The 12,671-nt window shown below is 44.5% G+C and overlaps 1 protein-coding gene across 11 annotated transcripts in view; it reads left to right on the top strand.

Moving 5' to 3' along the window:
- Window positions 1-12,671, top strand: part of myt1lb (myelin transcription factor 1-like, b) — a 106,898-nt gene that overhangs the window by 79,619 nt on the left and 14,608 nt on the right. For 8 of the 11 annotated variants that reach the window (XM_056393540.1, XM_056393539.1, XM_056393538.1 and 5 more), the window contains 6 exons: window positions 704-794; window positions 2,173-2,280; window positions 3,177-3,403; window positions 4,296-4,582; window positions 10,443-10,703; window positions 12,535-12,656. In XM_056393540.1, the coding sequence (XP_056249515.1) occupies window positions 704-794; window positions 2,173-2,280; window positions 3,177-3,403; window positions 4,296-4,582; window positions 10,443-10,703; window positions 12,535-12,656 (1,096 nt within the window). The remainder of the gene's footprint in view (window positions 1-703; window positions 795-2,172; window positions 2,281-3,176; window positions 3,404-4,295; window positions 4,583-10,442; window positions 10,704-12,534; window positions 12,657-12,671) is intronic. The other 3 variants (XM_056393548.1, XM_056393547.1, XM_056393542.1) reach the window with 2 other exon arrangements.

The raw sequence follows: 12,671 nt of genomic DNA, 5'->3' as shown, positions 1-12,671 counted from the left end.
AGGGAAGGAGGATGATGAGGGGTTAAAGTTTAAGGGGGTGATAATGATGAAGCTGATGCCGGTGGGGTTTGGCCCGGCATTCCACCGGTGTCGAGACGACCCTTCCCCGCGCCCCCGCCTGCAGCGCTCCAGCAGCTCCTCTCGGACATCCATAGATCATTAATCTAATTGGTGGGTTGCCGAGGGGATCTGAGACAGTTATGGACTGTTTTAATGGTAAATGGTATTGAAGACTGCACTCACTACCCTAACAACGTGCGGACGATAACAAAGCGCGCTCTATCAAGAAGCTGTATTCCATCTGTCTGCTTCTTCCATTGATTTCAAGGCTTGTGTTTTGCATGATTGCTAGCTGTTGGTTGCGCCGCTCTCTGCATGCCCAAAATTTCCCTCCATCTCTGTCTCTTGCTGGCTTTGTCCTGTTAAACTTAAATGACATCTTTTTATTCATGACTGTCGCCACTCCATGAATACTAATTTGAAAGGGCCGGATAAGTGGAAGCAATATGGTGGGAAACCTTGCCTGCCCTTTCAAACTAGTGTTCATTAAAATGAAGAAGAGGTCATTTGGGTTCACACAGGCTCATTTCTTAATGATGTTTATAATGCCAAGCTCCTCACATACTAATAGAGCTCATGCTTGATTGTAAAGGGGGCTCCTAACCTTCCCTGTCTTTCACTCCTATCTCCTGTCTGAATGAAGTTGTGGCAATGTATGAGAATGTTCTTAAGTGTCCTACGCCTGGCTGCACGGGACGCGGCCATGTCAATAGCAACAGAAACTCCCACAGAAGGTAAGTGACAGCCTGCCTATATGAAGCTGGCACTGTCCATGTTGCACCCTCCTTTCTTTACTATGGAAGTTGGCTCATTTTTTTGATTTCTTTTTGAGGTATTGTTCTTGTTTCATTTTGATGTTTCCATCTCATCTACTTGTTTAATTATTGTTAAACATATTCTTTTTTGTTTTTCCAGCACATTATTATTTTGTGTGTGGATGCTTGCAGTCTTTCTTATAAGAAGGGAGGATTCGTCTGTTTAGCAACCCCATAGTTTAAACTGAGGCTGATTAGAATGCAGCAATTCACACCTTCCACAGCATAAATCATTTATCAGCTCATGGTGAAAAATGGCATCTATCAGGTGCAGGTTTGGAGGGAGAGACCGAAATAGCAGGGCGCTCTTGCCGGTGCTGTCAGACGGGGTGAGGTGACAGTGAAAGAGGAGTGTCACCCCAGAGCAGATGCTCAGGGAGTCGGGCAGAGCAGCAGCCATTAGCACCTATCTGCCACTCAGCCAGGGTGACAGGAGAGGTGCAGACCTGGGAGGAACACGATGCCTCCATGCTGTGCTCAGTGACACGGCCGCGCCGCAAAATAGACACACACATGGACACGCACAGTAAACTTTCACTTTTACTAGAAAGAGCTGATATGAACATCCGTATACTCACACACTCCCTCACACTCCCCGACCCGGTACACACTCTCCTCAATCCCTGCACACATTCATGCACGTCTGATGACAGGTACTCTTGGCTTCAGGCCGTTGTCATGGATAATTTTTCCACCGTGGCCCGACACAGTGCAGTTGACAGACTGGATGGAGAATAATAGGGGTTAAGGATAACAGCATGAACCTTTTGTCACATTTGGTCAGTTAGTTGTCATGAGGAAGTCTTACAGCTCTGACTTCTGTTGGAACACACTGTAGGTGTAGATCCCAAGTGTATATGAGTGTGTGCTCTGTGTGCTTGTGTGTGTGTGTGTGTGTGTGTCTTGTCACCATGTGTTTGAAGGAAATAAGATGCTACAGAATACACACAAAAAATGCACATTTGTCCATATGGGAATCTCTATTCTGAGAATTATTTCAAGCTGCTCAACCAGAAACGTGCAAGCTGTTGCCAATTGTGTTGTTATTTAAAGTACGAAAAGTGATGAAAAATTAAAAGATTTTTGCATTTTAAGCAGAGACTAAATTATAGTCAGGTATTTTCAGACTTGTAGTCGCTGCGATCGATCGGCTGACAGACAGACAGATGTGCGCGAGCTGTTTCTCGGCTTGGCACTCCAACAAGCCTAAACGACGTGTGCATTCAGTGTAATATGTGTGTTTGTGTGTCTAAGATGTGAAGTCCACCGTGCGACTTGAGTTGCTTTCTCATTTCAGTCTGTCAGGATGTCCCATCGCCGCAGCCGAGAAGCTGGCCAAAGCCCAGGAGAAGCACCAGAGCTGTGACGGCCCCAAGTCCAACCAGGCCTCTGACCGAGTCTTAAGGTAGTATTCACTCTACACTATTACCTGCATCATGTGTTATGGAATTCAGGTATACCTTAAATGAGAAATGGGTGGTAAATTGGTCACTTAAAGGGCAAATGAATGTGGATTCAAAAATAATAACTTTACACTTTAATACTTTTCACATAGAACAGCTGCTGTTCAGACATGTTGGAACGTTTTGTTTTTTTTCCCTCCTGCGTTCAGTAACGCTATTGAGATTTTAAGTCTCCCCTTTTTGTTTCATGTTTATGTTCTCCTGTCCCCTGAGAATACTTTGAAGAGACTGCGTCTTCATTTCACCGCTCACTATTGAAGGCAAATCGCTTTATTAGATTTCAACAAAATTGGCCACATTTATCACAGCCAGAGCTTTTTGACTGAGACTTTCTTTGATAGTTATGAAATGTTATGATGAAAAGTCTTAAGTAATTGTAAATTTTATATTTATATCTAACCGAACATCACAGCATCAGGATCTTACATCTCATTTCTCCAGGTCTTAGATTAAGGCCCGTCAACCCTATAAACACATATCAAATGATAAAGGCATATCAAAAGAATGCAAAAGTAATAAAAGATGTGAAAATTCAATTTTTTCAGTTTTTTATTGACTATGCATGAAAAACTCTAGTAGGAGGATGTGTTTTTTTTTTTTAAAGAAAGAGGAAAAAACAGCCGTATAAAAGGGACGCCTGCACCTTAAGTCACCCCTCCATCCACCAGCATCACCCCTGATATTCCTCTCCTGGAGTTTGACCATAACAGTCTGCCCCCTTCCCTTGCATCTGCCCATTTTATTTTTTAATCCAAACCCCTCCAAGTTCCCTCTCTTTCCCCTGGGCAATGTTGAGTGCCTCGGTCCAACTTCCACCCCCTCGTCATTTATTTTCCAGGCCTATGTGCTTTGTCAAACAACTGGACTATCCACAGTATGGTTACAAGAACAATGTTTCCACCAGCACGCCCCGCTCCAACCTGGCCAAGGAGCTGGAGAAGTACTCCAAGACCAGCTTCGACTACAGCGCCTTCGATGGCAGCAACAGCCACCAAGTGTACGGGAAACGGGCCATCGCACCCAAAGTTCACGGGCAACGGGACACCTCCCCGAAAGGATATGACGGTACTATTTTATTACCACTACTATGACATTCCTGTTTTTTCATTTCTCCCATGTTGGATGTAGTCTTTCAATGAGACTGTCCTCCCTGAGAAAAACGAGCAGACGGCTCGTTTGTTCAGCAGCTTATTACGACCCATAGTTACGTTTTGTTGCTAGGCGACATCTAGTGGTCGTAGTAATTACGACGGGAGCAAAGGGAAAAGTGCGGTGACGTAGAATAAAGAAAGACAAAGTCCGCGTCAGGAGGAGGTTGTGGTGGATGGATAGGAAGTAGCTATCTTAACCCAAATCAGGATCTTTTCCTAAACCTAACCAATCAATTGCTGTTACTATAGCAATCACGTCAACGTTTGGTACGCCGTTCTTGGTACAGATGTGTTTATTATGGTAACCATGACAACCGTGGTCCGTAACGCATGCCGCCGGTAGTGGTGCTATATTAGGAAACGCTCCTCTGGGTCGTATTTGAGGGTAGGAACAAACGGCCGACGTGCTCGTATGGATTGGAGGACTTGTTGCTTAGAATTGATGTTGAAGATAATAAGTGTACAATCAAGATTTTCAGAAGATTTCAATGAGCATAAAACTTTTTCTAACACATAACAGGGTCACAAGAATATTTTGTGGCAGATTATTTTTTGGTCCTTTAAGATACCAAATCTAATGGAACATAAATCTTTTGTTTGTTTGTTTTAAGTATCTAAGAACTAGAAAAGTTTGGCAAGGAAAATCTTCATACATTAGTCAAAGCTGTACGGTCTATGACAGGATTGCAGGGTCTAACTTTAAACACGAGGGTCAACCTACCTAACCTGAATTTACTCACCTTTAGCTACGTCCACGTTCTAAATCATGTTACATGTGCATTTAAATTCCTTGATTTGTCCCACAGCGAAACGTTACTGCAAGAACTCCAGCTCGGCCAGCAGCACCACCAGCACCTACGCTCCCAGCAGCAGCAGCAGCAGCCTGAGCTGTGGAGGTGGAGGAGGGGGCGCGGGACGAGGCGGCGGGGGCGGGGGCAGCAGCGCCAGCAGCACCTGCAGCAAGAGCAGCTTCGACTACAGTCACGACATGGAGGCCGCCCACATGGCGGCCACGGCCATCCTCAACCTGTCCACGCGCTGCAGGGAGATGCCCCACGGCATGGCGGGGAAGCCCCAGGACCTGTGCTCGCAGGTAGGAGGCCAGACTGTGATGACGTATGATGATGTATTTTGTCAGTTAAATGAGATCATCTGGTTTCAGTTGCCTCACGCTCAGTATTCACTGCAGACTTTTCCTCCTGCTGTAGTTACAAAAAAAAAACACGCCGACAGATTATATCTGTGCTTCCTTCATTATACTGATGCTGGCAGTGAACACTGACAAAGATAGGGAGATTTCAGACACACACACACACACTCGCACACACACATTCCATTAAAGATCCAAGGCTGTGTCTTACACTCAGGGCTCAGCAGGGCAGTTTTTTATTTTCTGTCTGGGGATCAGATAGGAGCAGGACGAAGCGCCGTTTGACACGGCGTGAGCCCAGTGTGTCATTTCTGAGGCGATAAGGTGACGGTGTTCCTGTATTATCTGCACCCAGATGCTGAGCTGGAAAATGGGGGCCAGAAAGAGAGCGCACAGCAGAGAGCTAATGCTGGCTTAATGCTAATGTTGACAGCGGAGACTGCCAGAGAATGAGAGCCAAGGTGATAGAATTGAAAATAAAGAAAGAGAGCAAAGAAAGCCTTTTTGGTGAGAGGTTTCTAAATGTCACAGCGCCAGAGGAGAGGAGAGGAGAGGAGAGGAAAGAAGAGAAGAGAAGAGAAGAGAAGAGAAGAGTTATAGAAAAAGAAGGGAGAGTGTAGGGAAATAGGTGGAAAGGAAAAAAGCCAAAAGCAACACACTCCAAAACAAAAGGTGGTGGCTACAAATGCCTGAAGCGGTCCAGCTCTTTCCCTGGTCCTATCTCATTTTCTTGTGTGTCCTTCTCCGGGGCCAGACGGGCAGGATGCTCTCAGGGCAGGATGGGAAGACAGGAGCCTTCAGATTTCAGATCAGACTTTCAGATCAAGTTTCTTTTCTTCTTCTTTCATCTCAACACCTCACCTCGTGGCGCACACTGTTCTGTTCTGTGTCTGAATGAAACTTCACACACACACACTCACACACACACACATTCGTACATTTATTCTCACCTCCTTGTTTTTTCTCAGTCTGACTTTCTGCTTGTTTCTCTGCCTCTCAGTCTAGTCATTGAATTTATTGGTAGCTGGGTCAACTAAAGGACTGAAGTGAATTGTATGTATTTAATGTCTTTAAGTCAAATGCTGCTTGATAGTTAGAATAATGGAAATTGGAAAAGCAGTTAAAGAGAAATTCAGTTTCAGGGGAATCCCTTTTTGTACCAAGCGATAAGTTATGTTTTTGAGTGCACAGTGTGTTGACCAGTGAGATTAGCCTACTGTGGCAGCGCTGCCATGAAGCAGTGCAACCACAGTGTTATTATAATAAATAAGCAAATATATGGAACAATAAGAGGAAAAAAATCTAAATTTGATTAGCAGAACAATATTTTTCTTCTCTCCTGTCACTAATTATCTTGTGACCCCTCGAAATTATCTTGTTACCTCTCAGAGGGGTGCGGACTCTCAGGTTGGGAACCACTCGAGCTCCACTCAAAGCTGGGGAAACATATTATTTGAAGGACTATGCCTGTGTTTTTACATAAATTAATCATGAATACACTTAACATTAAAAGAATTATATTCAAAGCATAGCATACTGTAGCATACTTTCATCTGTTTCTACCTTCCAGGCAGGTACATGTACCACCCCAACATCCAGGGACCTAAAACTTATTTGAAATAGCTAATGAATCACAATTATGTTTGCTTTTATGTTTCTCAAGTTGTTTTTGTATTGGGGCTTTACTGGCAGATTTTAGTAAATTCTATCTTGCGTCATCTGGAAAACTCAGATACATGACAAATTTAAAGGTCCCATATTTTCCTCTTCTCCTGTGTTTTATTTGAAGTATTGATACATAGGAAGATATATTTGTAGTTTTAAAAACCAAAAACCATCTCAATGTAGTTTTACATCTCCTCTCTCTGGCTTCTCTCTGGAGCTGTAGTAACAACAGGTCAGCGAGCCAATCAGAAGAGAGGAGGCTCTGAGCCTCTCTTCTGATTGGCCAACTGTTTTCTGAGTGATCCAATAAAAATATAGAAGATTTCAGGAAAACAGAGAAACCAAATCCTGCAAGGTTGGACATTGGGTCTAGGTGGGCGGGGCTTGGGGCATATCTAAGTGTGTTGACTGTTTCCTTGTGACATCACAAAGTCCTGACAGCTGGATTTAAGGCTCAGTTTCTGAATACAGGCTGTGTGCATTTCTCTGTGGACTGAGGCTTTGATACTTTCACAGTATTAATATAGAACCTAGACCTGCTTTATAATCAAACAACACATGGACATCTACCTTTAGACTATATGGGACCTTTAACAAAATGATGTAATATTACTAATTAACAGCTGCAGTGTACCAGCTCATTGCTTAATATATACAAAGCTATATATAAACTTTATATAAACTATATAAAGCTGGAGTATATTTCATTAAAGTGAAAGAAAAGTTTCTTGTAAAAACTGAATAAATTGCTTTCTTGTTATAACAAGAAAAAAAAATTATTATATTATATATATTATATATAATTATAAACTGATTTTTTTGTCACGTTAGCAGCAGTAAGCTTCCATGTATTTCAAATGCCTCTTCCAGTAGTTATAGCGTGATATGACATTTAAAGGATAGTATTAAAACTAGGAAATTATTTGTACTTTTAGAAATGATTTTGACAGTAGGCTAACAACAGGATTTAAACCCTCAGCTTTAGAGGGGCTTTGCAAAGGGACACACCCCTGTGCAAAGCTGGGAATGACTCCAAGGACATCCCAACATTTAGCCAAATTAAGATAATCCTGGTGTCAGCATACTATCTAACTGCACTCGAAAATATAAACAGGCATCCATGAATGTTTGAGAAGTGGGAAACAACAATACATGAAGAGGAGGGAGGAGGGAGAGCCAAGAGAGGGAAGAGTGAGACATGAGCACAGGAAAGGCCAGAGAGGAGGACAGGGCATGATGCTGCTTTTATTTTAAGACCTGGAGTAGGTGGGCAGAAGTAATGTGGTGCGAATTAGCTAGTGACCTCTCACGCTCTGGCCCTCTTACTTCCAGCATCGTCATGGCAACAGAGGTCAGGGGTTACTGCGGGGTCAGAGCGAGGAAGGGGTGGCCTCAGATGAAGGAGGTGGGGCGCGTCCTTCACATATCATCTCTCGTTAATTCGATATGAAGGGGTGGGTCGCGTTAATTGGACAGTGACATACAACACAATGGCTGACAAGGAGAGGGCAGTCCGCTGAGCATATTCACGGCGACAAGACGAGTCACGGCAACACGCACAGTCAGTGCGCGCCATTGGATCGCCTCCTCGGCGACTTGACCTTTACATAACACAGACTGCTTCTATTGCTCTTACAGTCCTTTTCTTCTTCTACTTGTAGTGGGGTTTTAGTAGTGAGTGATACACACTAAGAAATGAAAGTACAGGAATGGAGGTGCAAAGGCTTTGTCGCTCCAGCTTGCACCCTAGCAGCGTACAGCACTGTACCTTTGAACATTGGTACATTTTTGTACCTTCTTGCCTGTACCTCTAATAGAACATTTCTTCTGACAAAAATGTACCTTTTATATGCTGGTACAAAAATTAAATTAAAGTTTGTTTTTATTGGCATTTTTGCCTTTATTTTGATAGGTGCAGTGAGAGAGAGAGAGAGAGAGACAGGAAGGTCAGGGAGAGAGAGGGAATGACATGGCTGCGGGTCGGACTCGAACCCATGGCCGGCTCAGTTAGGACTAAACCCATGTGACGTGCGCTCTACCAGGTGAGCCACCGAGGCGTCCCAGGACTGGCACCTTGAGCGACGTCTCATTTTGCACCTTTATGAGGCAAAAACATCCTCCTACATTCAGAGACAAAATCACTTACAGTTATTGACCAACATTCATTTTTAAAAACAGACAATTAGTCTACACCTTAAAAAAAAAAAAAAAAAGAAAATCTACATTTCAAATGTAAATGAATCAATTTTCATTTTGCACTTCAATGTATTGTTCTGATAGAACTGATTTGTTTCAGCACATGACAAAGAGCAGCTTTGCAACATTAAGCTGAAGCGTAAGACCTAAGGAGCCGTCCTCTAATCACTGAAAAAAATCACTAAATCAAGATTTTGCAATCACTGATTTGCAGCATCCTCTGCCTGAACCTCCATCTTGTCAAAATTACAATTATGTACCTTTTGCTGTCAGCTTTTAAAATTAAACAAAGGTCCACAGTTATCACCCTGAGGAGCAATTCAGCACCTTACAGGGTATTTTTCTGAAAAATGTACTTTTGGGTACAAAAAACGATACCCCTGTCTCTCTGTGTGTAGAAGCATACACGTACATCGTGGATATTTGTAGACAGGTAAAAGCTCAGATTGCATTGTGCTTCCTGAGCCCTTATAATGAACAGGCATTGTGTTTAGCAGGCCATTATCTCCATGTTTGTCTGTCTGGCTTGATTCCCAAGTTTTTTTTGTAGCACTTTTAGTTCTACAGTGAGTTATTTTCCTCCACGGACTAATGACCAAGCAGTTATAATGTTTTACTTTCTATTTTTTATTTCTATTACTATTTTGAAGTCCTGGGTTCAGCCTCGGTTCTTGCAGCATTCGTTGCCCTATCACCTCTGTCACCCCGTGCGTTTGAGTCAACGTGCGTCACAGAGGTTTTTGGCTTCAGACACCAGGAGAATCCACCCCCAGGGACACTGTCGGCTAGAATAAGCATTAGAGCAGGCATCCCTACTCATGAAAGGGAGTGAGGAGGAGGAGGAGGAAGAGGAGGAGAGTGTAGATGAGAAAAGAGAGAGGGGTATTAATGAGAGCGGGGGCATAAACAAATGCACATACCAACCAAAACATAATCCCTGAGGGTTAATGGCCCTTTTGATACGTACAGTCTAGATTAAAGAAAAGAAATGCATGTGCAAATGTATAGATGCAAACATGCACATGGAGATAAAGGCAATGCTTTTCAGTGGGCAGTCAGTCTTAGTGGATGTGACCCACTTTGCTCTGGCGCACAGTACAGTTCGGCCTCTGTGTTTTGGGTTCGCAGCAGCAGAGCTCCAGCCACTGCTGCTCATCACTGCTCTCAACCCCACCCCTCACCCTCACCCTCACCCTCACCCTCAGCCCCTGCCCCCCTTGTGATGTCCACTCGCATTAGGCTCACACACACACACACACACACGTACACATACGCACGCACGCACGCACATCCCTCCGACTGCATATTACAGACTACAGTGGGATGGAAGGAAAGAGAGAGACAGAGAGAGAAAGAAAGAGGGAAGGAGGGATTCGCAGAGGGATGCGCTCGTCCTGGAGCACTGATGACCTCTTCTTCTTTTGACCCTCTTATGAGTGTCACGCTACGCTGTTACTGTACACTGCAAGTGTCTCATGTTTCGTGCTGGACAGAATTGGGCAAAAAATAAAATTGGAATATTGTTTCAGATATTTGAACTGCGAATGTTTCTTCATCCATCTTTCCAGACATCTGACAAGTTCAAAAGTTCAAGCACTTTTCATGTCCGTCTTTAGTATTCATCGTGTATTCACACACTGTTTTGCCCAGCTCTGATCCCAGAATATGAATATGTTTGCCTGTTATTTAATCAGAAACTCTCTCTCTCTTTTATCCCTTTCTCTCCATCCCTGCCTCCTCATGTCCTGCGCATCATTTTACCCTCCTCTCATAATCATCTGACTGAAAACTCAACATGCACACACACACACGCATGCACACACACACACATCTCCTCCACATACACTGACCTAACCTTTTACTCCTCACACACACACACACACACACACACACACACACATATGCACACGCACAAACACCATATCTTACATGCACCTTCCAGAGTCCCGGTCTAGATGTTGATGAGAACGGTACGTTGGACCTGAGTATGAGCAAGCGTCTGTGCAGCGGTGGTGGTGGAGGTGGTGGTGGTGGAGGAGGAGGAGGAGGGGACTCTGTGCTCACCCCTCTAGAGCCCATGTCCCCCCAGAGGCAAGCTGCCCTGCTGGGCTCCCGCTGCTACGGCATGGGGGATGCCGCTGACTGCTGGGACCTGCCAGTAGACTACACCAAGATCAAACACATAGATGAGGACGAGAAAGAGGTAAAGGGGGAAATAAACGAGGACAGTGTTGTTAATACGTCTGACTGCTAATGTCTGGTTGTGGCCGGATAAATTCCACATTGTGTCATCATTTTTATTCATGCAAATATTTGATTTTTGATCATACGTTCAAGCGATGAAGAGACAGACAAATGACTGATAGGTGATAACTGTATGATAGTTTGCGGCTTTTGAAGCCGTGCAGTTGGCATGCGCCGTTTATTCTGTCTGTTCCCTGTGTCTCAGCCCAAATTATCTCCCTCCAAACCACTGATTCAACACGGTGCCTCCAAGTCAAACATTTGCCTTGCCATCTGATTCTCTTCTAGGTTTTCTTACCTCCCTGTCTGACTCACTGTTACATATTTGGAATCATTAGAAAGTCATATTAGGGATTTTTGAGGGAAACCTAATGAATCTGCATGTTAATTGATGTCAGCATTGCCATGCACAGAGGTATCTGCTCTGTTTGTATCATGCTCCCTGCATGCTGGCTTTCTGTTTTTACATTTCGCTCTTCTCCAAAATGAATTATGCAAAGTAGCACCTTGGGAGGGAATCGAAATGGCTCATCTCATCAAAGAACTGCTGGAAATCAATGCAGCACTGCTGGGTGCGCCTGTCAGTGTGTGGAGGCGCTTGCATGTACAGTACATGTGCCTCTGTTTGTGTGTGTGTATGTGTATGTGTGTGTGTGTGTGTGTGTGTGTGTGTGTGTGTGTGTGTGTGTGTGTGTGTGTGTGTGTGTGTGTGCGCGTGTGTATGTGTGAGAGATGTGAATATTCATATGAGCATGTGCATGTCTGTACCCATGTCTCTTTGGGAGTGTGTCTGCGTGTATCTGTGAGTTTCATCTCTAGCCTACTTTTGCTCTGCATCTCTGTATGTATGCATGTGTCGTTCTCCTTCCCGCCTGCCTCTCAGGCTAACGCTCCCTTTAATTGGAGGAGCTCACTGGCTGACCCAGCATCACACACTCCGAGACAGCTTGAGCGCTGGATAATTTGGGCTGTATCTGGGCCTGTCTCTTTATGGGCATTACTGTATATACACTGCAAGCATGGAAGAAAGGAAAGAGGATTTGCATCAACAGCCAGTGTGCCCTGGCTGTGTTCACTGCAGACAAAGCACAGCCCCACACCAACACAGGCGGCAGCGGTCTGACACTGCACCGCAGTGCCATCTAGTGACCGACCGGTGCATTACACTAATACAGCCAGCCGACTCCCTGAATGTTCTGTACTCTCTCACACACACACAAGAATGCTGTGTGAACATGTACATACCCATGAGTGAGCCCGCAAACACACACACACACACACACACACACACACACACACACACACACACACACACACACATACTCTTCATTTGGCACTGAGTCATTATTTCCTCTCAGGGATTCTGTTTTCTACCTCTGTGAGATTGACAGGTGAGGCTCAATAGTCACACAGGCTCAACCATTAGCATTCAAATTGACAAGGCTCAACGGACTTACAGGTGTGCATGTAGTGTGTGTGTGTGTGTGTGTGCGCGTGTGTGTGTGTGTGTCTGGAGAAAACAGACAAAGAGTTAAGGCGGGTGAGGGAAAAAGAAACTCTAGAAATCTGAGTTTTCATCATGTGGCAGATAATAAAATGCATTCCAACTTCCACAGTGTTGAAAGCACGATTTCTTAAGAAATATATAATGATGGCGTGACATCTCTCTCTCTCTCTCTCTCTCTCTCCTCTCTCTCTCTCTCTCTCTCTCTCCCCCTTTCCCTCTTTGTATTCCTCCTCCCCGTTCACTTCCTCGTCCCCTCTTCCCTCTCTTCTCCCCCTTACCTCAGCCGGACGACCTGGATCCGTTCCACGACCTGCTGGAGGACCGCTCCTACACCACAGATGTGAACATGCCCAGCCCCAAGCCCAAGTATATCCAGTGCAAGGAGAGTAAGAAGGACCTGATAACGTAAGAGCCCTCCTA

This window comes from Seriola aureovittata, chromosome 13, assembly GCF_021018895.1.
Source record: "Seriola aureovittata isolate HTS-2021-v1 ecotype China chromosome 13, ASM2101889v1, whole genome shotgun sequence".
NCBI lineage: Eukaryota > Metazoa > Chordata > Actinopteri > Carangiformes > Carangidae > Seriola > Seriola aureovittata.
The sequence above is the reverse complement of the archived record's forward strand: the minus strand, read 5'-3'. Positions and strand labels throughout refer to the sequence as shown.